Genomic DNA, 27,774 nt, shown 5'->3' with positions numbered 1-27,774 from the left:
TGTTTTCCGGCTGGGAGGTTGTCACAGGCAGAATGCCCTGGCATAGTGTAGTAACGTTGACAGAGGGCATTCTCACACCAGTAAAGGGATGACCCACTTGGATGCTGTAGGGGAGAGTGTCTGAATCAAAGGAGTACTTCAAACATTTCATGGCAGGGGTGCCTTTGGCTTGCTATGAACAGCGAGGAGCCCAGTGTGTCTCAGAGGGATGGCTGGAAGGGGCAAGAGCAGAGCCAGGCAGATGGAGGCTGTAGAGGTGACTCCTTCAGTGTAGTCTGTCATGCTGAGTACAGTGAACCTGAGGGAGGATCAGGCGAGACCTTGGACTCTAATGGTTTCCCTTGGGCACTCATGTAGAGAGTGAACAGCAGGGGGGCAAAGTGTCAGCAGTTAAGAGGCCCTGAAGGAAGGTGTGAGGGAAGGAAAGGGTGAGGCGATTCGGTCCAGTGTGGTAACAGGTCAAGTGTTGAGTGTTACAATCTTAAGTAGGCCTTAAAGGTCATGGGGGCCAGAAGTGGACAGCAGTGAGCTGATGGAGCCAATATGGGCCCAAATCACTGGAGTATGGACAGTGCGTGCACTGACTCCAGCGTGGGTGTGATGGCTCCTTGCTAGGTACCTTGTGCTTTCTCTGGGAAATTCCTGTGGTAGCTATGACTTCACTTTCCCAAACCAGCTCAGGGATGGAGAGGTGAGGCACTCAGGCATCTTTTCCCAGCAAATACCAATCGGATCGTCTTCATCTTCCTCTTTGTTCAAGGAATTCATTTCCTCAGCAGCCAGCCTCACAAGCGCAGTGCTTTTGTGTCAGTTTCACTCTGTTAATATTTAGTTTAGAGGCATTTTGCATAATTTATCCTTAAATCATAATAAACGCATGTGGTGGTGAACAATGATGCTTATATGAAAAACCCACCTGTGTTTTATCACAGACTGTTGGTTTTTTTTCCCACTGACTTTATATTAAACACTTAAAATCATTGCACTCCCCAAGAATTTATTTTCATTCATAAGTTTTAAGCTTGTCATTTCAAAAATAATCTCACACTTCCAAAAGGTTGATGCACCAGGACACAGGTTGTACTCTCAGGTTCCCCAGGCGTTCTGCACACAGCCCCAGTGCAGAATCAAAGAATTAGCTTCTGGTACCTCACCAGGCTGACACACAGGTTGCAGTCATTTAAGACTGTCCACTATTGTTATTCAAGACCCACAAGGCTCCCTGTGCTCATATCTGCTGTTATGTTAAACCTGTGTCAGTTCCTCGGGTAATTTTCCCTGCCACACCCATGAAAAATACAGGCAATTGTTTGGCTTCATCTGTCAGGTTTCATCATTCAAGATGGTTATACTTCGGTGCAGGTCAGCATCAGGAGCAATGCTCTGTCCTGTGCTGTGATGTGGGATCCATACTACAGCTGGTGTCATTTCCATGGTCAAGGCAATGCCCTGTATGCCGATATGCCTTTAAGGTCACCGTACCATCTGTAGCAGTTTACTGAGAATTCTTTTCCTGTCCCACTCTGCCACTCGCTTCAGTGACCACTGATGGATATTTTAGTGAATGAATGGATCTTGATATGTTGAGGCATGTGCATAAATGCCATGTGGAGCAACCCTTCAGAGTTGTCTTTAGGCACAAACATTCGGAGTGATTTTCTCTAGTTCCTGAAAAACTTTGAAATCATACCGATTGGCAGGTATTTTTCTGGTTGTGGTGCTAAAGCCATGCGCCAGCCGCAGCTGCCTTCTCATTCACAACTTTATTCAGTGAGTGTGAAAAGCATCTTGAGTTGAGAGGCAACGGGTTTGTTTTGTTTAACGATAGCAGGGAGACAAAACGCTACCACGGTGTTTGAAGCTGTAACATCATAATCCATTCTAAGTGCAGCACAACTAATTAGAATGTGTTTTGACAGTCACTTGTACGGTTTCTTCTCTGTCACAGTAGCTCTTTGTTTTCTTTGAATGCAGGTTCTGAATGTGACACCCAATGACGGCTTTGCTAAAGTGCATTACGGCTTTATCCTGAAGGCACAGAACAAGATAGCGGAGAGCATTCCCTACTTAAAGGTAGCTGCCCTGGTCTCCTCCCTATCTCCTCACTTCTAGATTCGGCTTCTAACTGGTTGGCACGCATTGCTGAGTCTTCCACCATCAGCGTGCATGTCTCACAGGCCATACATACCCCTCCACCCTGACTGAATGTCATGAAGAAACACACTGCGTGAGCTACTTTGGCGTGGTTGTTGCCAAAATTCTCAATGGAAATCATTTAAGGGAAGGTTTGTTCTGAGCTCTGAGTTTCTGGAATATGCCATTGTGGGCGTGGCATGGCAGAGCTCGAGGTGGCAAGAATGCGCGACGACGGTGGCTTGTTCACCTTGTGGTCTCTGACCACTAATCAAAATGCATGAGTGGGAAGCAGAAGCAGAATAACCTGCGAGGGCCACCCCTGGTGACCTCCTTCTGCAAGCAAGGTGCCACGAGCTCCCAAAACACGCTGGAGACCAAAGCGCCGGAGCGCGCAGGAGATGCTTCAGACTTACTTCGCTGGTAACAACTGTTCGGAATCACTCAAAGTCTTAAAATATCTTGTCACTTCTTTTTCTACCATATTTAACTGAAGCATGGACAGTTCACCAGAATCGCACTTGGTCTTGGTCAGGGCTATCAAATAAAATTCTTACTGTAATAAAGTTATCTTTTGCTGGGCATGGTGGTGCACACCTTTAGCTCAGCACTCGGGAGGCAGAGGCAGACAGATCTCTGTGAGTTTGAGGCCAACCTGATCTATAGAGTAAGTTCTCGGACAGCCAGGGCTGTTACACAGAGAAACCCTGTCTCCAAAATACACACACACACACACACACACACACACACACACACACACACACACACACGACAAGGAGAGAGACAAAGGGACAGAGAGCACTGAATATCTGGAATGTGGCTACTATCTCTGTGGAGAGAATTAAAATTTATTTAAGTTTAGTTTGTCTCTGAATAGTAACCATACAGTGGCTCAGAGTAGGCCCTGCTACAGAGAAGCGCTATTGAATGCACAGGTGGCTGAAGAGAGCTTTGAACCCCCTCTACAGTAGCAGGATAGCTGGCTTCTGTGACGTCTTCAAGCAATTCTCATTTGTTGCCTATCTTAAGAATTCCCATTTATTAATGGTTGACATTAAGGCCTGGGCCGTTGGTGTTCTGTTCAGGAAGTTGTCTCCTGTGCCAATACGTTCCAGGATCTTCTCCACTTTTCCCTCTAAGTGACTTAGTGTCTCTGGTTTTATGTTGAGGTCTTTAATCCACTTGGATTTGAGTTTTGTGCAAGGTGACAAATATGGGTCCAGTTGCATTTTTTTACACATAGACCTCCAGTTAGACCAGCACCATTTGTTGAAGATGCTATCCTTTTTCCATTGAATGGATTTGGCTTCTTTGTCAAAAATCAAGTGACCATATGTGTGTGGATTCATATCTGGGTCTTTGATTCAATTCCACTGATCAACCAGCCTGTTGCTGTGCCAGTACCATGCTGTTTTAATTACTATTGCTTTATAGTACAGTTTGAGATCAGGTATGGAGATTCCTCCGGAGCACCTTTTATTGTACAAGATTGTTTTAGCTATTCTGGTTTTTTTGTCATGGTGCCTCACATTTGACCATGTCCCCTGGAGGGGGAGACCTGGTGGCACTCAGAGGAAGGACAGCAGGTTGCCAAGAAGAGACTTGATACTCTGTGAGCATATACAGGGGGAGGTAATCCCCCTCAGGAACAGTCATAGGGGAGGGGAATAATGGGAAAATTGGGGGGGGGAGGGAAGAATGGGAGGATACAAGGGATGGGATAAACATTGAGGTGTAACAAGAATAAATTAATAAAAAAATATTAAAAAAAAAAAAAAGAATTCCCACACTGTGTGTAATCACACAGACTTTTAGTTCTCTGTCTGGCCCATAACCCAGAGGCGTAGAGCTGAGCAGTGGTGCCTCCTGGATGGCTTGTGTAAGTACTGCACGCTACCCAATTGTGCCACTGGAGCCTCCCCCGCACCCCCACCCCCCCCCCCAACCCCCGCCAAGATGGCTTGTATTTGCAAATGTCCTGGCTGTCATCAGACACTGCAGATGCCTTTGTTCTGTCCAGGGCTCTGTGGGCATGTGCACTGGTCTGACAATATATATACACATAACCATAAGGATAATGGAGCATGTGCATCCATATCTTGTACTTGAAGGTCAGAGGACAACTCGCAGGAACTGGTTCCCTCCTTGACAGCAAGTGCCCTAACTCAGCCATTTTGCCAGCCCTCAGATAATGAATGGGTCTTTTGTAGGGAGGCCCCAAAGATCTAACTTTCAGAAAAGAAGTCCTCACTACTAAACTATTTCACTTTTGTCTGTTTTTCTCCCCCCCCATGTTCAGTCTCTTGGTATTGTATCTTCCCTTTTTAAAACAAAGCTTTCAATGCCAGTGCCTATGTGAAAAGAGGGAAGAGAGAGCAAAGCATTTCACAATAGAAATTGTTCAGTAAAAATTACATGTGTCAAAATTCCAGTTGGTTTGAATCCCGAAAATTTTAGTAAGAAGTTTCATTAACTGCTTATGGCACATGTTTATGGCGTAGGAAGAAATACTACTTACACTTGGACTGTCATTTCTTGTAACACGAGGAATGAAGTGTTTGGGTTTCAAGATAAAAAGACTGGAGGTGGCATATGGTCAGACTTGGAGAGCAAGATAAATGTCAAAATACCCAGACAGAGAAATCATCTGCAATATTGAAATATGATAGCTCCCACTGTGGAAGTACGCAGAGTGCTTGCTAATTTATGGGCTATTCCCTTATTAGTTAATGATAACCTTATTATTAAATTTAGATTGATAATCTCATTTTAGTTTTACACTGTAAAATGTAGACCAACCTCATTGTCCAATTTTAATAATTAGATATAATTTTCAAAGTCTTTTGTTTTCCTGTATGATATTATAGTTCATACATTTTTTAAAAATCTGGAGAAATCAAGGAATGAGACATCAGATGTTAGCCTTCGTGGATGGTAACACTGTCTTTTCCAGGAAGGAATCGAATCCGGGGATCCTGGCACGGACGACGGCCGCTTTTATTTCCACTTGGGTGACGCCATGCAGAGGGTCGGGAACAAAGAGGTACTGCTGGACGCGTTTGTCACTTTATTCCAGTGACGATAGGGTGTGTGTGGGAGATTATCACCTCTAGAAACCAGGTAGAACTTTACAAACATGGTAAGTATAAATTATAAATTATGGGTTTGGATTTTACAGTTTACTTATTTTTTCCAAGTTATCAAATGTGTAATCTGAAAAGTACTTCTTTTGGTGTGTGTGTGTGTGTGTGTGTGTGTGTGTGTGTGTGTGTGTGTGTGTAATTGTATCTATGTGTGCAGAGAAACATAGATGCTGCCTGGGAAAGGTATCTTTGGAATCAAGATATACAGAGCTTTCTAACATTGTTTTAATTTTGTTTTTTGTTGTTGTTTTTTTAATTTTTTATTAATTTATTCTTGTTACATCTCAATGGTTATCCCATCCCTTGTATCCTCCCATTCTTCCCTCCCTCCCATTTTCCCCTTATTCCCCTCCCCTATGACTGTTCCTGAGGGGGATTTCCTCCTCCGGTATATGCTCATAGGGTATCAAGTCTCTTCTTGGTAACTTGCTATCCTTCCTCTGAGTGCCACCAGGTCTCCCCCTCCAGGGGACATGGTCAAATATGAGGCACCAGAGTTCGTGTGAAAGTCAGACTCCACTCTCCACTCAACTGTGGAGAATGTTCTGTCCATTGGCTAGATCTGGGTAGGGGTTTGAAGTTTACCACCTGTATTGTCCTTGGCTGGTGCCTTAGTTTGAGCGGGACCCCTGGGCCCAAATCTGCCTATCATAATGTTCTACTTGTAGGTTTCTAGGACCCTCTGGATCCCTCTACTTTGTTAATTTTGAAAAACATTTACAAAGATTAGTTTTGTTTTATTTTGGAATTTCTGAAGTACATGTTTTTAAAACTAACTATTTGGCTAATCCCTCAGCACAGTCTTAATGGTTAACCATGTAATTTTTCTATTAAATTTAAGCTGAACATTTATAGCTAGGATAATGACAGGTACCAACACACACACACCACACACACACACACACACACACACACGATATATAGTAACCAAAACAACTGACATAGCATCTTCTTGATCATTACGTCTTTCCTGAGCACAGTTGTGAGCTTGTGTAAATAGGACATTGGTTGTGAAATCACGTACCATGAGTGTCTAGCCTTTTCCCAACCCTTGGGAATTGCATACCGACAAACAACGAGGCCCACCTCTTCCATCCTGTACCATTATAGGAATTCTCACTCAGCTGGCTTCAGAGTCTGAAGCAAGCAGGGCAGATGAGGCAGTGACTCTTTGTAACCACTGCCTTCCCTGTGTGACATCTAAGGACAACAGCACTTCAAACTTCTAAATTCAATAAGAATATCAGGCATCTCTGGACACCTGAAAGCTCAGAGAAGCAAGGGGTGTTGTGGCTATGTAGTCTCCTGCAGATAACAGGAAGGAGCATTAGCAGTGTAAGTGATTGGCATCATCTCCTTTTCACACTTCCATCTGTGTGTACTTTCCCCTTTAACCTACCAATCATGTGACTAAAATAGAATAAGGCTCTGCAAGTGAAGAGATGGGGGGAGTAAGACATCGCGGATGGGTAACCATTATTTTGTTCCTTCATGCTTATTGATGGAAAAAGAACTCTCCTTTGAATGAAAAGGAGAAGAAAATGTGTGCTACAGTATCCAGCACTAGGTAAAAGTTTGTGTTCAATTACCGTAAATATAATTGTCTCAAATTAAATTTATCTTTGAACATTTTGTGGTGCAGAACAGAGACAGATAAAAAGAAATCTACTTTATCTCGTATCTTCGATGAAAACAGCTCTCACTTAAAGGACAATGAATTCACCACTGAACACTTGTTACGAGCCTGATGTTTAAGCCTAGGGACTGTTCTACCAGCATAATTAACATTAATATGCAAAGAACAGCACAGTTCCTGGATTTGGAAAGTTCACAAGGATCCCCACTTACACCATACAGAAACAAACCTGTAGAAGCCCCGTGCTAACATAACCCAGTACTAGATGTTGAGTCTATGTCAGAATTTACCTGCTAGGAAGCAGCTGCCCTCTGTGCTCTCATCCATGGGCTCGCTCCCGTCCTGAAAGACGATTGACTCGTAGGAGGCAAACCCACAGCCACTGCTGCAGCTGATGAGAAAATGGAGTTTAATGAACATTTCCTTTAGTGTGGTGGAGCAAGAGCAGAAGACAAACCATGGCGGCCCTGCAGCTGTGAAGCTTCGGAGCCCCCGTAGCTTCAGTCCACATTCTGTCTCCATACCTAGTCTCATTCTCCAAGTGCAGGTTCACGCATCCACTGCCAGCCTGAGGGCACTGCATGAGATCACACAGCAAGTTCGCTTTTCTCCTCTGAGTTATTTCCCCTTAAGACTCTGTCTTTGGTTCCCTTATTGCCAACTTCTGAATCAAAACTGGGGTCAGCCTTAGCTCCTCCCTCTTTTCCTCTCTTACTGGCCCCATTGGCAGCCCCACTTTGTTCAGGGGACATTAAATCCAGTTTCTCATTGGCCACCTCAGTGAGTGTTGTAAGAACCTGGCTGTGGCTTCTTACATTATTTCCGTTTTCTGCCTGGCCACCTTATTCTCAAAACATCTGTGATTGAAAATAAGCCCTGTTTCTATTCCGTGTCTATTACAGTTCAACACAGGCAAGTTGCAACGTAATGTTACTATCAAAAATGTGTCTCCAGGCCCCAGTGTACAGATCAGATCATGGTGGGCCTCTCAGAGCAGATCCATTGCATAGATTTCAGAGCTGGAATCTTTCACTCTGTGTGTGTGTGTGTGTGTGTGTGTGTGTGTGTGTGTGTGTGTGTGTCTGTGTGTGTATGTGTGTGTCTGTGTGTGTGTCTGTGTCGATGTAAGGACCACAGAGCAATAACTTGACAAAAATAGAAATGACATCGATGCAGAACACACTTAGGAAGGTAGCCCAAGGCTGTGAGTATACCTCAGTTCCTATTGTTCTTGCCCAGTGTTCCTGTCCCCAGCACCACATAAGGAAGGTGTGGTGCTACATCCCATTGTACCAGCACCGGGGAAGTAAAGGTAGGAGGTCCAAAAGTTCAAAGTCATCTTCAGCTGAACAGCAAGTCTGACATCCACCTGGGCTGCATGGCCCTGTTTCAAAAGAAAAAAGAAAACAAAACAAAAAGCAAGGCAAGCTGCTGCCAGCCTCACTGGTTTTTTATCATGTATACAAAACTCCTGATAAATGACCTCTACTCAAAGGTCATTTGCACAGGTTTCTTATTTGATTGAATTTTCTAGAAAATTTTTGTTGTCATTTTTTTTAATCTAGCCTAATTTGTTGAATTCTTCCTATAATATACCAGTAGATGGAATTTTAAAATTTCCGATCTATCATTGTGAGGATTTTATTTCTGATAAAGGAGAAATAACAGAGGAATGCAAATTCGAGGCTGTTGTTCGATGCTCACTGGTTACTGTGAGCATCAGAGCAGAGTGTACAGGTAGTGTGAACAGCTACTGTAAGGACCTGGCCCAGGCATCTAGCACAGGGCAGCCCCAAACCTGAGACCAGGAGGATGCACCCTGAGCCACACTGTCTGCTGTTTGGGTTGTCCTAGAATTGCTTTTCTTCCTATTACTCAGTCAATATGGCTAGTTCTTCAAATGAATTACTGATGATTCAAAAATTAATGAACTGCCAGACTTTTTTTTTTTTAAGAACCATATATTGTAATTAATAGTGTTCAGCTGAACAGCAGAAGGCTTAGAAAATAAAGTCTTAAATTCAAATTGGCTGAAACCATAATGATCAAATTAATTTCAAAGATGAGTGCTATTTTCCTTTTTTCAGCCTGATGTCAGTTAGCCATTTTAACTTTCTGGGCTTTAAAGGAACTCTGGGCCCAACTTGCATGTGTTTCAAGGAAAATATGTAAGAAACATTAGCATGTGTGCTCTTTGAGATTTTAATGAGAAAGATAATTAAGAGGTTTTTTAATGGTTTCAAAAGATAATAAAAAGAGAGAAAGGGTATTTAGCTTGTTTTCAGGGGCCTTGTATTCTTGTTCAAGGAATTTAGCTATTATAACCCTCAGTTTCAACATTTATAAGATGGAAATATTTGGAGCTTCCAGAAAGATCGACGAGGTCATCTATGTAAAAGGCAAATAGTGGAGTGCTGTGGGAAATGAAAAGGGCACCGATCCCACCCTCTACTGTGATGAGTAAGAAAAGTTTGAAACATGACTGTTAAATACGTTCAAAGGTTTAATAGTTTCATACACTAAAATACGGTAAGTAGTCAATAGTTTCTATGTTTAAATTATTACATCTAGAGTTTTACAAAGAAGCTATTTAAGTGAACATTAAAAGCTTCTTTTTATTGATTAAAGCATGTATGTTTAACCAGGTATGATAGCACATGCCTACAATCCCAGGGCTAAGAAAGCCAAGGCAGGAGGAGTGCACCTGCGAGGTCACCCTGGCCTATGTGAGGAGACACTATATATGAAGTGGGGGGAGGCTTGCACATTTAAGAGAAAAGAAAATCAGTTCTCAAGAGCAGTCCTTAGATCAGATGTAGCAATGGAGGAGATGCTGCCACTAGGAAACTTCTGTCCAAAGAAAATGGGTGTGTGAGGCAGGCAGCCTGAGGGTAGGACCACCTGTGACCATATGGCAGGGCCTGATTTTGGCCAGCCATATGGAGCAAGTACTCTGCAGCCAGTTGTCAGGGGGTTGGGGGGGTTGGGGGGTGGAGCTAGTCTTAGATACCAGCTGTATCATGAGAGTCAACGTGAAACTAGGAGTATTGTCCTTTATTACAGAAAATGTATATACACCATGAACAAAGTACAGTACAGTATATCAGACTATTTTTTACTATACTCTGTATAGTATATCTATAGGTACCACACAATTTATTACCAACTCAGAAAAATATTTCCTTTATATCTATTCTGCCACCGGGGGACATCAAAGAAAGTTACTAGGAAAATCATTTATTCTTGATTTTAGCAGCCCATTTCAGTAAATAGCAAATGTATTTGAAATTGTTTAAATCATAATCCATTCTTTTTAAAAAAATGTATAAAAATTGAACGCACAAAATGAAAGCTAAATACAAACATGGCCTCCTTCGGTGTCTTAAATGATGTGTATTTCCAACAGATGAGTTCTAAACTGGCTTAGATGTGTGGAAACCAAAATAGGTGGGGCATGAATCCAGAATCCACAAAGCTGACAGCCTGAGAGTGAAACTAGGATGCTAGGGTTCGCTTATCCTAACAGCTTATAGATGCTTAGCTAAACCACAGATGCTACCAACAGATAGTACCTTCATTAAGATAGGTCATACTTTTTTTTTCAGGCTTTTCAGCTTTGTGGGGTGTGGAAGCAGTCTGCATTCAATAGAAACCACACTTTCACATTTTGGCTTTTGAGCTCTTCCCAGGGCACCAATATATAGCACCACAGTATCTGTGGTGCTGTGCAGTGGGGGTGAGCTGTGCCCTCGTCAGTCATGCATCATGGGTCCTCTGCGGGAGCACGGATGCTGAAGAAAGACATTCTGTGCCTCACGAGGAAGTAGGCCTGTGTGACGGCCGCACCGTGAGTCAGGGGGCATCTGCACTAGCTTACAGTCCCTCCTCAATTAATTTCGGAATGAAAAATGTGTCCTCGAAAAGAGCAGTATAAAGCAGCTTTTCTGTTCTTTCAGGCATATAAGTGGTATGAGCTTGGCCACAAGAGAGGACATTTTGCCTCTGTCTGGCAGCGTTCCCTCTACAATGTGAACGGTCTAAAGGCTCAGCCATGGTGGACACCCAGGGAGACTGGCTACACAGAGCTGGTGAAGGTGAGTGTTAACTTCCACAGCAACCCACCCAACCTACATCTTTCTGACACCACAGGCTGTGGAAGGGATGTTAGAGAAAGGTTCTTTTATTTCTAGTCAAAAAAAACCCAAAAAAACCAAAAACCTCTTCTAGCTGAAGTTTCATGAGCTAAGCCGCCATCTTGGTACATTCCTGTATTTCTGGCACCCAAAGCCAGATCTGTAAGCTCTGAGCACTTACAGACCTCTTCTAACCCAGAGCTCCAAAATCTTCCCTTGCCAAAATAACACAGTCGAGTTCATCTCAACAAAACCCTGTTCCTGGTACCAATTTCTGGCCTATTTTTACTTTCTGTTGCTGTGATAAAACATAGACCAAAACAAACTTAGGGATGAAATGGTTATTTCAGCTTATTGGTCATAGTCCATCATCAGAGGATGCCAGGGCAGGAGCTCAAGGTGTCAACCTGGAGGTGGAAACTGAAGCAGAGACCATGGGGGAGAGGTGCTGCTTGCCATACTGCTCCTCAGCACTTACTTGGCCTGCTTTATTATATATCCCAGGACCACCTGCCCAAGGATGCCACTGCCCACAGTTGGCTGGACCCTCCTCCATAAATCACTAATTAAAAACTGCCCCCACCAATTTGTTCATAGGCCAATCTGTTGAAGGCAACTCTTCCTTCCTAGTGACTCTACCTCACATCATCAACCAAAATTAACCTACACGGTGTTAGATAACAAGAAAGGAAGTGTGTGTGGAACGGCAGTTTTCAAACCTTTTGATATTTTGTTTGTTTGTATTGTTTTGTTTGGGGTTTTTTGTTTGATTGATTGATTGTTTGGGTTTGTTGTTGTTGTTGTTTTTGAGACAGGGTTTCTCTGAGTAGCCTAGGCTGTCCTGGACTCACTTTGTAGACCAGGCTAGCCTTGAACTCACAGAGATCCAATTGCCTCTACCTCCCAGAGTGCTAGGATAACAACTCTTAAAAATTATTGAGCTTTCTGGGGATTTTTGTTTGGGCTGTGGAGGGGGCTGTTCCTTTCTATATAATAATCAAAAAGTAAAATTGAAATAAAAATTTCAGTTCTATGTATTAATTCCTTAAAAATAATGTCATATGTGACCAAGCAAGCAATTATATTTTCAAAATAGAAAAACTGATGAGAAGATTAAAATTATGACATATATTTACAAGTCTTTTCGGTGCCTGGTTTAGTAGAAGACTGCTGGAGTCCAGTGTCTATGTCCCACTTCCACTATAGCAGTGTTGTTAGAGGTCACACAGCCCTTGGAAACTCCTCCATGGCCTTGAGCACAAGACAGAGAGCCAAATATTCTCCTTGAGGATGGTTTGGGCCTTTCAAATTCCTGAAAGGTCCAGAACCTCAGGAATTTCTAGACTGTACTTTGAGAACTTCTGACGTTGAGGCCACAGAACAAAAAAGCGTAAATATGATACAAATATTTTTATAAAAGATCATAACAAGTATGTAATGGAGACAAAGTGATTCTGACAGCTTAATAGCTATGAAACATGAAAACTTTTTCTTTTTCTTTTTTTTTTTAATGTACTTACTGTTTTTTGTTTTGTTTTGTTTTTTTAATGTGCATTAGTGCTTTGCCTGCATGTTCATCTGTGTGAGGGTGTCAAATCTTGGAGTTGCAGACAGTTATAACCTGCCATGTGGGTGCTGGGATTTGAATCCTGGTCTTCTGGAAGAGGAGCCATTGCCCTTAACTGCTGAGCCATCTCTCCTGCCTAGGAGCATTTTATATCAGTAGAGTAAATCTGAACTTAAAAGCTATATGTAACTTTGGTAGGGATTGACAAGCTTATGTTTGCTTTGGGCTAACTATGTTCTTAGGCACATTAATAAAATAGGGCTGGGTATTGATTAACTAACAATTTTAATATGTTGTTTTATATTTCAAATGAAAAGTTTATGTTGCCGGTCAGATGGGCTTCCATGTTTTGGCCTCAGCAGTTTGTAGAACATGCTACACTCTGCTTTTCCAACAACTAATGCTCTTATGTATAAGGGTGACTAGGGTGACAAACACTGCTAATTCTAAAATCTGCATGATGCACATGGGGAAGGTCTGTGTTCTTTCCTTTTTACCTTTGGGTGTATATTTTAAATTAGTCACATTTTGTATGAAAAAAAAAAACCCACCTGGAATGCAATGCATTTAAGACTTACTAGACTCGATTGGTGAATTAGGAAGAGCTACAGTACACTTCCGCTGTGCTTAGGAAATAGGCATTATTTGACTGTTCTTTTTTCATATAACTGCGTCCTTATAATCACACTCTCTGATTTTAAAGTAGCCTTCCCTCCCTCAGGCTCTAAGCACTTTGCAGATTGGGAAGCAGGCTGGCGAGGATGTGAGGATTTGTCTAAGAGGCCCCACATCCGAGCAGAAGGAGCGCAGGACCATCTTGATGAATCCACAGCTTGTAGCGCTGTCGGTCCTTTTATGTTTCCTCCTGAGAATTCATCTTCCCTCCGAGCACACACCGAGCTCTGCTGATTCTACTGTATCATTCACGTTTCCTGGACTCTTTGGGAGTTAGGCTACCTGCTATAGGATGCTTTCAAGTTCAAGTAAGAGAAATGAAACCCAAAGATTGCTTCAGCAACAGGGAGCCTGATTGATTCTCGTAGCTAGAAGCCTGGTATTAGAATAGAATTTGTGGGTGGGACAGTTAGGAAAAAGGTTTCTTGGCCTTTCATGTCCTCTTTCGTCAGCTCCCTCTGATGAGAGAATGCTTCCAGCAGGACCAGGACTGGGGTTAGGACTTCCAGGCAGACCCTTTCCTGCTGGTAATGGCATGTCACATGGGCACTCACAGACACAAGGGAGCCTGAGATACAGAGTAGCTGATAACAGGCTTCCAGGTGTCGGGGGTGGGGGTGGGGTGAGGGATGGGTGAGAGTGGGCAACCAGCGGCGGGGGAGGGAAAGGACTACGTCTCCACCATCCCAGACCAGTGGCCTGTCCTTTCAGTCTGACTGAGTCAGTTTGACCGGCGAGGCCAGGTGAAGTTATTCTCAAGCCAATAAATACAGCCAGAGGGCTTCCTCTGAATGGGGTGGCTTATCTGGGGAGGTGGGTACCCTAACAAAGCCAGAGCACTCCTGGGAAGGCAGCTTACAGTGTTGGGCATCCTGGCTGTCTTTGAGCATGCACTTACACTCAAATATTTTTTTCTCTGTTCTTTGTTTTCATTTTTGTCATTAATTTTTAAAGTTATCTTCACTTTAAAAAAAATATTTATTTATTTATTATTATGTACACAGTGCTCTGCCTGCATGTACACCTGCAGACCAGAAGAGGGCATGAGATCACATTATAGGTGGTTGTGAACCACCATGTGGTTGCTGGGAATTGAACTCAGGACCTCTTGAAGAGTTGTCAGTCCTCTTAACGGCTGAGCCATATCTTCACTTTTTATGGTTTATCTGCTATAAGCGTGTTGACGAACTCTGTACTACCAAATAGACTTCTCCCTCTGTGTCCATGGCCAAATGTATCATCCTTATCATCCACTGTGATAATTTGCGTACCATGTAAACTCCTGTTTCCTTCGCCTTTCCAACTTGATGGTTTTAGCCAGTGTCTTGGTCAGTTTGGGATACTGTAACAAAATCCTATGAGCAGAACGTCTTGGCAACAATACAGATGTAGTTTTGAATATTCTTGTATCGGGGAAGTCTAAGATGAGCATACCAGAAGCCTCAGTGTCTGGTAAGAGCTCGTTTGCTGGTTCACAGGTGGTGCTTCCTCACTGCGTCTTCATATAGTGGAAGAGAAAAGGCAACATTCTGTCAGTGCATTACTAAAATTATGGTTGTGTTAAGCCAAACTCGATTATTTTAAATAAAGTGCTAAGATCCACTAAACTATTATTTGAAAGACAGATATTAACAAGTATTGGTGTGTATATGGAGAAAGTGAACCCTTTGAATACTTGGGATGGATATAGACAATGGTCCAAGAGCTTTGGAGACTAGAGTGGTTGCTCCTCAATAGTAGAACATAAAATGAGTGCATAACCCAACAAGTCTGTTCTAGTGAAATCAGAGTCCTTCAAACTGAAGAACAAATAGACAAGATGTGGTAAATCTACACTACAACGGTTGAAAGTAATGAAGTCTTGATACATAGTTCAACCTGGATGGACCTGTAAAAAAAAAATGTGAAGTAAAAAAAGGTTAGTCACCAGAAGAGCACATTATAAAGTTGTGTTCAGATGAACTGTTCTCACTGGGCAAATCAACAGATAAAGGAGATAGGTGTTTTCTAGAGTCCAAATGGTTGGGATCATGGGGAATGACCTTTAATGAGGAAGGGCTTACTTTTTGAAGTGAAAATGTTTTAAAATTAAAATGTATTGGTCCTTCAAGTCTGACTCTATCTGACCCCACTGCCTGCTAGGATTTTCTGAGTCGTTCCATTGACTATGTTTTCTATATTTCAGTTTCATTATCTGCAGGATGTGCATGGCATCCACTCTACCTTTGTTCTGAAGAGTTAATAAGTAGGAATGCTCAATAAACATTAGTTATTGATTATTGATTATAGTTATTGATATTATGACAGTTATAATTTTAATTACATGATTTTGTGCGTTTCTAAAAGCAACTGTAAAGTTAACTTTGACATACCCTGTATTATGGGAATAATGTAATAATAGCATCCACTAAATGCTGCATACCTGCCATCAATGTGCTGAGCACTTTTATATAATATTTCCAATCTAATCTTTACAGCAGCATCACTTATATATAAATGACATAAGGATAAGAGAAGTTAAGACATTTGCCTAAATTCCATTCTGTAATGGTCTCAGGACTGGCATTTTAATCCAGATCACCTTCCCCTTAAATCCATGTCCTCCCTTGTACCCTGCAGTGGACTTCAGAATTGGTGGCATTTGCTCTTAGGTCCTGTGCTCTCCTTTTGCTATTTATTTATTTATAAGTCATTTATAATTGCAATTACCTGAGCTTCCAGGTTTTAGCACTTGCCTAATTCAAGATTGGCTTCATTTAAGAAGTAAAGCAGAGCCTGCCTGTTCATCTGAGTCCAGCCACACAGAATCTCAGCATGGGTGACATCTTGCAGCTCACACCTATGTGGCACTATTTCACTTTGGTACCTTAACTTGCAGAAATATTAATACCATGCATGGAATGGTCTTTTAAAAAGAAACCCATTTCTGGGCAACTGCTGCCAGTAATGACAGAATAATGAGGAATCACGTGGCTCGTCACTGCTTGGTTGCCAAACACACATCAAGATAAGCTTCTATTTCAAAATTTCAGATTTGAATATTCCGGGTCATCCAGTCCTTGATAGCTTCAAATAGAAATCTTTCAGATATGGTGGTTGTCACATTTGGTCAAAATACTTTCAAAATAATTTCTCAGAGTGTGTCTAGGTCCCTTGAGTGACTTGCAGTAACTACCAGTATGTCTTCCTTCAAGAGACTTAGTGTGTTCAAAGGCAGAGAGTGGAGTTTCCTTAATGGTGTAGGATGAGGCGGAGTGAAATGCAGCCTTGTGTTACATCCTCTGACATGGAGTTCATAAAACTAGATGGAAGAAGCGGCGAAAAGTGTTACAGCGGTATTTTCTCTTTGGGGTATATTTTCATGAAAGTTGGTAGGTTGTTGCATATAGTTTACAGATATCAGAGTGCCAAGTTCCTGGGAAATATTTAACTTAGAGTTCGATATAAAACATGGATTAAAATCTGTGGCCAGTTGAAAGTAGAAATTATTGCCTGAACAAGAAGGGCCACCACACCTTGAGAGTTCTGCCCTCCCTTTGAGGTTAGCAGTTTGATCAGCACCAGTTTATGGCTAGATTAGATGTGAACGCCCATGTGGGCGTTGAAAGCCCAGCCGCCCATTCGGACCACAGCCACCAAGAGCAGCACCCCAGAAGCTGGAGGTCAAAGCGCCCTCTGGTTTTTTTCCTTTTCTCGATACCTCCCTCCTTGCACTCAGCAGTAGGAGAAAAGAAAAAGTCTTGCGTTCTTCTCTGAGCTTCTCAGGCCGGACAACGCTCTGAGGTGTCAGCAAACAGCTTGTGGTGGAAGTTTGCCTTTCTTCCCACTGTGGTTTGGTTTCAGCCAGGAGAAGTTCCCAGCAGTGCTATGGCAGCGCCGTGACAGAGTGCACAGGAATGGCGGATTAGAATGGCACTCCGTCTGGTTCCATTAGATGCTGCTCTTTTAAAGGAGCCCATTGTGTGTGAATGGCTTGACCTGGACAAAAAAGAGGAATTACCCAGTAATTAGTGTTAGGGCTTCAACCTGCCTCTCTCTGTGATTAAATATCTGAATGTTTTCAATGAACTTGAACTTGGTGTGAAATGAAATGGACCAAGGAAGCAAAAAAGGTCACATTTATGGTGGAATTAAGCTACAAATTAAGAGGATTGGCAACTTTACATACAAACGAGTGCTGAGCTGCAGAGAAGCATCGGAGGCAATTCCTTAAGAGTCACGTTATAGTTTAATCTTGCTGTTTTAAGCCACAGTTCAGAACTTCCTGGACCACAGTGATATCATCACTGAAAATGGTGATAGAACAAAGAAGAGTTGACTGACCGAGAGTTGTGTGCTTAAAGGCGAACCTTGCAGGAGGAGGGAGCCTCACTGTTAGACGCAGATAAGTGTTTGCTCTCTGCTCTGGCACTCTGGGGAAGGAACTGCGTTCAGCCAAGACTGTTTTATCTCTACATTTAAAATAACTGCATCAGTTCTTCCCCTATTTCAAGGTTTTGTTCAGATTCAAAACACAACATGAGGGAACCCACCACCTCAGATGTCCCTGTGTGCAGGTTAGATGCCAGCACTGGGTCGAGACTTTTATAAGGCCTGCCCCCAAATGTCACAAGGCACTAGGCTCAGCCATAGCTCCTAATAACCTCAGAATGAGGGTCCAGTGTCTCCAAGTTTATCCTCAGAGTCCTGCCATTAGCTTTAGAGAGACACTTCTTGAGTGGTTTACATGCCTATGTGCCCACTATAAAGGAGGCAGCTTGGCTCTCATCCTGCCTTCTGTTAGCTTGTAGGCCCAGGTTAGGAATCTGTTCTTTTCAGCCAGCTGCTTCTAAGGGCCTCTTTAAGATCATCATCTATAAACCAAGTATGGCAAAGAACAAAATATTGCATTATCTTTGAGTTATTTTAAGCTGAAAGGCTGTTTTTCTTCCTCAAAGTAAAATAAGTGAATTTTCAATGTTTGTCAACATGGGGGAAAATATGGCTTTATTGCCAACGCTTTTGAGGAACTCACGGTGCAGCATTTGATATTTCAGAATGATTGTCTATAGTTGATTTTCCATTTCCGGTTTAAAACATACTGAACCCAGAGCTTCTTGGCCTGTGGCTTGTATCCATATGTGCAGATCAATGTCTTAGTGCATGTCAGCCTGCACATATGGTTGTGTGTCTCATTTGCCTATGCAGTCCCTGAAGCCCTCCGCTTGGGATACTTCTTCAGGCAAACACAAAGGCCCAAAGACTAAGCCCAACAACAACATAGCTGTGGCCCTAAGGCCAGCAAAAGCCTGCATGGTGGTGACTTCTTTCACATTAGCTCAAACAGCAGGGATCTGATTCACAAATGATACCTTTCCCCTGGGTTTTGTTCATGATTCTATGTAACACAAAAAGCCAAGAAGGCACTTAAGCTTACCCCCAGCAAACACCTAGCTTGTCAGATCTTCCACAGTCCTCCATTGACCACCCCCCCCCTCAAAAAAAAAAAAAAAAAACAAACAAACAAACATGGGCGGCCAAGGCCAACTCCCTTCAAGGTCAGAATAAATAGCTTCTGCTGCTTTCATTTGTCTGGTCTTGTTTTATTTTCACAATAAGAAATGAGGAAGCATAGAGAACTGATCAGAATGCATTAAGGCCAGTGAGAAATTGTTCCTTTGATCTGTAGATGTTTTATTACAGTTATTATACAGACAATTTGCTGTGGGGCTATACTTGCTGTGGCCTGTGCCCTGTTCTAGTACCTCAGCTGTATCTCCCTAACTCAGGGGTCGATGCCTCTGTGTTGATGCTGTTTCTAAAGCTGGACACATTACTGCACATGACTTAGCATGCTAAAATTAAAGACAATCGATTTTATCTCAAAAAAATGTATATAGCTCCTAAAATAAAATAAAATAATCCCCCTTCCTAAATAAGATATATAATTCCTACTATAAACCCTAAGCATATTCCTAGGAAGCTAAGTAAGATTTGGCATATAATATATGGACACACAATGGTTATCGGTTCATTTTAACTCCAGTTAAATGCAGAGATGTTGCCTAGTACCCCTTTGACCACACCCATTTGACTACGCCCCTTCATATAATTTACTACCAGAACCTGTCACGGTCCCTGATAACACCAGAACTTTCTCAGCGGCCTATCTGTAGTCTCAGTTTTTCCAAAGCACTAATCACCCAGAACATCCTATTTAGATTACTCTGAGCCCTGTCAATTTTTGCATTATGTTTCTCTACAGAATGAAAGACACAATCTTTTCTTTTTTTCTAGAGAAGGGTTTCACTCCATAGTTCAGGCTGGCCTAGAACTCAGAAACATGCCTGCTTCTACCTTTGCAATGGTGGTATTAAAGGTGTGCATCCACACATCCTGCAAATTCTACCGGTTCCCCCCTTTCGCCATGACTTTTATTTGTGTACATTCCCTCCTCCTCTTGTTGATGTAGGGTTATCCAGGACCTGCTGTCTGCTGTGCTCCTCCTCTTGTTGATGCAGGGTTATCCAGGACCTGCTGTCTGCTGTTCGCTTTCTCAGCTAGAAGAATTCTAACTTGAACATGTCTTACTGTGATGGCTGAATCATATCTCTCCCCAATTCACCTGTTGAAGTGCCAACCAAAAATATCTCAAAATGTGATGGTATTTGAAGACAAAACCTTTACAAAGGCAAGTAAATAAAAACAAACAAACAAACAACAACAACAAAAACTAGGCCGCGAGGAGGGCACTGACCCAGTCTACCTGGAGCCCTTCTCAGACCATGGGATTTAAGTCCATAGATAGAACCCAGAGGTTCAGAAGACAGGTCATGTGTGGACCATTGAGAAGACAGAATAGTGGGCTTCCATGTGGCTTTTCAAAAGGCCTTTAGTGTTAGTTGCCCCTCCCCCTATTCCTCTCAGACACTTTTGATGAAAGCTTTTAAAATGAGGAGCCTAGGCAAGTTGATAAATAAGTTGCCCACATAGCTGACAGGTGGCAGAATCAAATTTGCAACGTAAGCTGTCAGTCTGAGAAAGAGAGGAAGAGAGTGGAGAAGGGAGAGGGGAGGAAGAGAAGGAGAGGGAGAGGGGTGGAGAAGAGGTCAAAAAGGCATCAGGTGCCCAAGAGTAACGCTTAAAACAGCATAAGGCAGGGATGCTTTTAAAGTTATAAAAAGACACTGGTCTTAGCAACGATTCCCTGGCATGCCTTCAAAAATTACAAGCCCCCCAAAAGTCAAAAATAGACCATTGTGATTGCATTGTGCTTCCGTGCAGTGGAAACAATCAATAAAATGAACAGGCAACCTACAGAATTCAAAAATCGTATTTGCAAATGAATGTCTAATTAAGATATCGTATTTACAATATATGAGGACTCATGCATCTCAAAGGCAAATATTCTGATTTAAAATGACTAGGTCATTTTCCCAAAGAATGTGTCCAAATGACCAAGGGGTGTGTGAAAAATGGCCAGTATCATCAGTCAAGGAGATACAAATCAAAACCATGGCGAGATGTCACATCATGCCCGATAAATACCAGGAAAGAAGGGCTGACAAGGATGTGGAGGAAAGAACACTCCCAGGCATCGAAGGTGGGACTATAAGTTAGTACAGCCATTATGCAAAATAGTGGGAGACTTTTCACTAAACAACTAATAGCATTATGATATGGCCCAGCAATTGGATATGTGTGTGTGCATATATGTATATATGTATATGTATACATATGTATGTATATGTGAATGTGTGTGTATATATATGTATGGATATGTGAATATATATGTACATACGTATCTAGGGAAAGTGATATCAGAATTTGAGCTCACCCCCAACTCCTACCCTGATCTATTGTAGCATTATTCATAATATTCCAACATATGACAGTGTTCTGTGTATGCACCAGCAGGAACATGGATAAAGAACATGGTACATATTCCCAGGAGGATACTCTTTGGCCTTTCAAAAAGGAGCCATTTTCATTGCAACAACATCAGTAATCCTGAAGGATTTATGTCAGACAGAAAAGGAAATCCTGTGTGATCATACTTATATGTGAAATCTAACAAAGTCAGACTTAAAGTCTCAAAGAACGGCACCGTGGTTGTCATGAGCTAAAAAGCGGGAGCGAATGGGGGAGATATTGGCCCAATACAAGAGGTGCATCTCGATGCATGTAGCATGCAGCATGGGTGGTGATGGATGTGTATTGGGGCTCTCTCTGGCCCTCCAGGGATCATGGCCATCGGTCCCCTAGGACAAAAGGAGCAGAGGTGAGGACTGTGAACAGGATGGAAATGAACTTCTGGCATTGGCTGCGGGGAAGCCGACCAACTTTATTCCAGGGATGAGAGGAATATATAGAACTTTGGGGGTGGGAGTAGGAAAATCCAGGATGGCCATTGGCTGAGGGGCTAGGCTATACTGAGATGCCTCACTAGCATAGGGTGGAACCCCAAGTGCTTGTTGAACAGGTTCTGCCTGACATAGGGAGTTGGGCCTGTAAGTTCCCAAAGGTCTACAGGTAGTGGGTATGGGGTCCGGGGAGAGAAGAGGAAGCTTCCATGACAAAGGGAGGCTGCCATTTTGCACCAATCTCAGGGCTTCCTGGTAATGCCAGATTTCAACCTTAGCCGCAACAGATGTGGTCACGGTTCTGAGTGTGGACCTCATAATCTTCACAAAATACACAAAAATAAAATCTGTTGCTGTTGTATTGCACACACTGAGTCTACTTAGGCTTTGTCCATTGAATAATTCAGGATAAAAGTGAGGTTCTAATAAAGTTGGTTAATAAGAAAAACTATAAAAAAGAAAAGTTTAGTTACCTAAGAAAATGTGCTAAATAAATACTTACTGCATAGAGCCTAAGTTTTGATCAAGGGTAAACACACTCTCGATATTTTTAGGCATGTAGTTTTACCTGTGGTATGTAAGTAGTCTAGGAATAATGGGCATCCCAATCCTAGGTCCAGGTCAAGCCATGTCACGGGGCCCCGGCAGCAGCTGGTGTGGGTCACGCCATGCAGGTGGCCTGTGGGGTTATTACCTCAGAAAAGGATAAACAAATTCTATGAGGTTTTTTGATGAAATGTAGAATCCTGCACCTAACATGCCTGGGGATAGAAGTATTTCAGAGTCAGCTTTGGGGGTTATTAATAGTGAGAGCTCTGCTGATGGGGACCTGCTAGGAGCAGACTTCCCTTCTGATGTGCTTTGTTCCCGTAGGCTGAAACTAACTTCATATAATATTTTTGCATAATTTTGTACACGAAACAAAATTTTGTGGTATGTTATTTTCTACTTGTCACTGCTCACAAAGCTCCAGAATTTGAAGCATTTGGGATTTCAGGTGTTTGGAGTAGGCGCGCTCAACCTGGGGCACTGGGAGATCTTATAGAGTAACCTTTTTTCAGAGGCAATGAAGAAATCAGTTGCACTTTGTAGAAAACTAAGCCACCAAAGGGGCCAGAATGTCTAACAGCTACATGAGAAATGAAGTGTGATCACTGTAACTCAAGTATGACTGATGCTTCATTGTCACAATATTATAAAATCTGATGGGACTCTGATAGATTTGTGAAACTAATGATCACCAACATTGGAAAGAGAAAGCCATCAAATTTTAAGTTGCTAACTTTTCCTCATAGGTGAGTCATGGTATCTGTAATTCATTAAAAAAAAAAAAAAACAACAGTAATATACACATCTTATTTAGAGATAAGCAGGCAAAGAAACATTTAAAAGCTGTGAGTGGGGCCAGGGTTGAGGAAGAATGGTGAGAGAGCATTGTGTTCATTGTAAGACCCGTTGCAATGGTTGGCTACTTCGCAAACACAGTTTTGTTTACGTTAAGAGACAAGTTAGTAAAGAGAGTAGTGAAAATGAATTTGGCTTCAGTTTGTCTTCTAAAGAACAGTTTGGGGGAGAGGAGCTCTAAGGAATGTAATCCATGGTTTATGTCACTGAGCTGTTACTGCAGCTTCAAAAGAAAGGCTTTGCAGAAGTCAGGTTTGAAGGTCTGTAAAGAAAGGACTTGAAAACAATTGGATGTAGGTGGGTGGAGAAGGCGGGCTCCGGGGGCAGATGAGGACGCTGCTGTGACAGGCCAGCCCTCTTGGTGGAGGCAAACCTGGCTTGTTCGGCAATTAGAAGTGCTTGAGATTCAAAGGCTATTTGTAGACAGTGAAAGAGATGAATACAGCGGGTGGAGGGCAGAGGTTTCTGAAACCATGTAGCTCTGTAATGACAGTCCCCTGTGTTCAAAGCCCTGTGGAGCCACAAGAAGCAACATGTGTCCAAAGGTGCTGGCTTCCTAGAAGCCGGCCCAGATACACAGATGACTTATTTCTCTTTTGAGTTTTATCAAATGGATGCATTCAGGGTCAAAGAGCTCATATTTCAAGTGAAGCCTTGAAAAAGGTGTGTAGGCATTGCGCACTCAGTGTCGCGGGTAGGAGTGAGGGTGGGGGTTGTTCTGCTATAATTTAAAAAAAAAAAAAAAGAAAAGAAAAGAAAAAAGGCATTCCATGAAGCTCAGACAACTGTGGAGAAAATGAATATTGTTTCTTTTACTCTCCTACTCACACACATCACACACAGACACACACCACACACACAGACACACACCACACACACATACACACACCACACAAACACATACACACACAAACACATCACACACACACACCACACATGCACGCACACACACACACTCTGCTGTGGTCTGGATGCTGTGTCCCTGCCATGTCCTTCTGTTGAAGCCCTGACTCCCATGGTGAAGGCATTCAGATGTGGGACCTCTGAGAGGAGATGGGATTGTGAAGCTGGCCACTTATGATTCTCCTGCCGTATCCTGCTCAGTCATAGTGAGCTTTTATGATGAAACACCACTCGGAAGTAGCTCTTCGACAGACACCAAATCTTCCAATTCCTTGGTCAGGAACTTGAGTGCCTAGAAGTAAAATGCTAGATTTCTCTTGTTCATGAGCACCTGGTCAGTGATATGCACTGTACCAGCAAAACTGACTAGTGCACATGAACACACGCACACACACCCACACCTCACACACATGTGCCTTCAGTGCAATTAGGTTTGTATACATTTTTTTGTTCTTAGTATATAGTTAAAAATATTTTCAGGCCCTTCCCACAGTTCTTCCTAGAGACCCTGTTGTGTTATTCGAAGGATGACACCTCCCATAGAGTCACTAATGCGGTTAAATGATATTTCCATCAAAATTTACAATGTTGCACACAGTGTGCCCCTGAGTTTCCCTTTGTGTGCTCCAGACTTACCAGTGCCATCATATGGCTCACTTAGCTCTGACACTTGTCACAGGTGGGAGCTGCCTTTGAGTTGCTTTCACTGGATGGTGCAGAGCAAGCCACCTGACCACCAGGCTGTAGCTTCTCCTGACAGGTGCTGGTGTGAACTTCTACGCACGGGAGCCTGTGAGAACCCCAATTTCTGAGAGCTTTCGGGGAGCACATGCGAATGCCCACTGCAGTACAGTTTCTGTGCCAAGATGTGACCCTCTTTCTTTCCATAGGTGCCTTAGAAATGCTTGAGGGGCCAGGGGTGGACGACAAAAGAGTGGCTGTACACACACACACACACACACACACACACACACACACACACACACACACACACACACACACACCAGTAGCTCTGCTGGCCACAGGCCTGTGGGCTGTGAGCTTAATAACCACTAACAGAGTCATTTTCTGTTTCCTGAGGGGAATGGCTTCCCCCTAGAGCAACAGTAGAGATCCTTTCAGCTGTTAGTTTCTATGACAGAGGGCTGAACTCAAAAGAGGAAGGAGCAAGTTAGCATTTTACAATGGAACACTCTGTAGCCCTTGGTCAGTCATACTAGCCTGTAAAGGAGGAGAACCAAAATACATAGGGTTAGAGCGTGATTTATTAGATGGCCAGAGCCCGGGGGGTGTCATGGCTGATGGCTGAGGGCTGGGGAGCTGGGGAAAGCAGTGGCTACTACTCAGTGTTAGAAGCTGGGAGAACAAAAAGATGCAGATGTGGTGGGAGGCATTGGGGGGGGGTGTCTATGAACTCAAAGGCTGGGATCTGAGGTCCTCTGACAGTGGTGGCAGGAAAAGCACATCTCACACACTAAAAAGTAGTAGAGTCTAAGGAAGGCCTAGCACCCATCGCATGCCGGTGTCCCGCTTTCAGTTCCATCCAGGCTCCCAGCTGATTTGGTGATAGCACCCACGGTCAGGGTGGCTTTTCTCCCCCACCACCCCCATCACCCTCCTCTCCAGCCTTCATGCCACTCATCTTTGGAAGTATCACCACAGATGCCCCTAGAAGTATGCTACACTGGTTGGCTAGGTGCCTCTTAGCCCATTAAAGTTGACAACCAAGATCAGCCATAGCAAGCAAGATGGGCAATGTGTGTGACATTTTCGCACATGTGTTTAGAATCAGTTTAGGACCCCTCTGCATTGCTTTGTGCTGTCTGGACTTCAGCTGTCACCCAGTTCAACTGCCACACACGAGGGAAAAGGGGGCGGGGGCTTTAAAACAAAAATCCAGGTAGGCTACATGGCTCATTACGTAAAGGTGATTGCTGCCAAGCCTGCTACTTGAATTTGATTTCCAAGACCTGCATGGTTGGAGAGGTGACTCCTTCAAATTCTCTTGTAATCTGCCGTGATGTATGTGCCCCCAACCACACCAGTAAAAGTAAAAGTGATTATGTAAACACATGCACGCGTGTGCACACACACACACACAGAAAATCACTACTGCCATGGAAAAGTACCTTGGCAACATTTCTCAGGGAACCTAAGGGTGAAAGGTGCAGGACTGACATTTTATATAAAAAAGACAGCCTGTTCTTAAGTAGAAAATGTAGATTATATTGAGTGATGCAATCACTTTCACATTTTCTCCTAGGACTTTGTGCCCTATTTTAGTAACAAAAGATCAGCTGTTCCCAACTATGCCCTTAAAAATCAGCTTTCAAAAGAAATCAAGGGACTTTCTAAAACACTGGGGGCAGGGGAGAGAACAAGCTTGCCCTTATAAGGCTCCAGTAACATCATTTGGGAAGTAATTTCATGTGCTAGAGAGGTAATTCTCTCCCTCTCTGTATGACAGGCTCACAAGACTCTAACAGATTTATCTCGCTACTTCAACAAGCTACACCGACACCGAGGAGTTTGGCGCTTTAGGATGAGCGGGCTGCAAAGTCCTGGGGCACACTCTTTCTTCTTTTCCATAATCTCGAAATTCTAAACAAAATTGTCTAATCCTCTCACTCTGGGGCCCTAACACAGCCAGGTCTTCTGAGCCTCCCTTTATTGAAACATGCTCTTTGACTTACTAGCTATAAACTGCCGGCTTGGGATGAGTTAAACAGAGAGTGTGGTTGTTGGACCGTGCTCAACAGGGACGAGTGATAGGCACCACTCCACAGGAGGTGGAAAGGCACAGGGTGGAGGAAGGGGATGATTAGTTTCACAGAAACAGAATCACCAAAGCATTCTCTGGGCAAAGTCTCTTGCCCTGCAGTATTTTAAGAGGCCTCGTGTTTTCACGTGATAGAAAACTGTTCCCTGGTTATAAACGAGCGGGTGACAAATCTAGCCTTACAGATCTTAATTGGCCTTACTTGTGATTGCAGAATCAGAGAGCAGTCAGTATCCAGTTCCTCAGAATTCCCTACCCTGGCAACAAACTGTATTTCTAGCCAGAGAAAAGCAAGTGAATGTTTAAAAAATGTAAGCAAAGTAAAGCAGCCGTATTGGTTGCAGCTTGGGTCTGTCCTCTTTGAACTTGGTTTTAACCATTGGCATTGGGTGACTGGCTGAGACTACCCACTTGTTCCCAGAGTAGGTTACAACCTGTATACATACCAAATTTCAGTGCATATTATATGGGGAAAGACTTGAGGCAATTTGGAAATTATGTATGAGGTAGCGGCTTCATGCTGGGCCGGCATAGCTCCTGCACAAATCTGAAAATGTCTGGTTTTTGCAATCTCCTATCTGTGCAGTCATCCTGCATAAATCCATGCAATATTGGTTGGTAAAAACCAAAGCAACAGCAAAACACTTTCAATCTATCTTGTGCTTCTTTTTACCCAACAGTAGTCTTGTTTTAAATGTTTGATAGAATACTCTTTGCTCCATTTTCAGGAGGCACTCGCTGACTCACATTGTGCATTGAAATGTTGTTGTTTGTGCTGCCACTTCCACTGCCAGGCTTAATGTGTTGTGCCTGATCCCTGATTCTTCACACGCCCCCCCCCCCAGCCCACCCACCCTTCCACCCCCACTCCAGCATCCCTGCCTCTGAGGGACAGGACAGTGTGATGCTGACAAGAGCCTGCAGGATCAGTCACTGAATCTGCCCATATCAAGCTCCAGCTGAGGCCAAAGCTGCCTCATAAATAATAAGTCAAGGACATGTTCATCTCCCTGAATTCTAAACATTTTGTGTTTGTGTGTTTTGTTATTAACTTTATAA

General features: G+C 43.0%; 1 protein-coding gene across 1 annotated transcript in view; it reads left to right on the top strand.

Annotated features, from left to right (window-relative positions):
* Window positions 1-27,774, top strand: part of Asph (aspartate beta-hydroxylase) — a 210,404-nt gene that overhangs the window by 159,113 nt on the left and 23,517 nt on the right. Inside the window, exons 17-19 of the mRNA XM_051160059.1 lie at window positions 1,975-2,073; window positions 5,087-5,176; window positions 10,869-11,006. Of these exons, the coding sequence (XP_051016016.1) occupies window positions 1,975-2,073; window positions 5,087-5,176; window positions 10,869-11,006 (327 nt within the window). The remainder of the gene's footprint in view (window positions 1-1,974; window positions 2,074-5,086; window positions 5,177-10,868; window positions 11,007-27,774) is intronic.

The sequence above is a fragment of the Acomys russatus genome, chromosome 2, assembly GCF_903995435.1.
Source record: "Acomys russatus chromosome 2, mAcoRus1.1, whole genome shotgun sequence".
Lineage (NCBI taxonomy): Eukaryota > Metazoa > Chordata > Mammalia > Rodentia > Muridae > Acomys > Acomys russatus.
The sequence above is the reverse complement of the archived record's forward strand: the minus strand, read 5'-3'. Positions and strand labels throughout refer to the sequence as shown.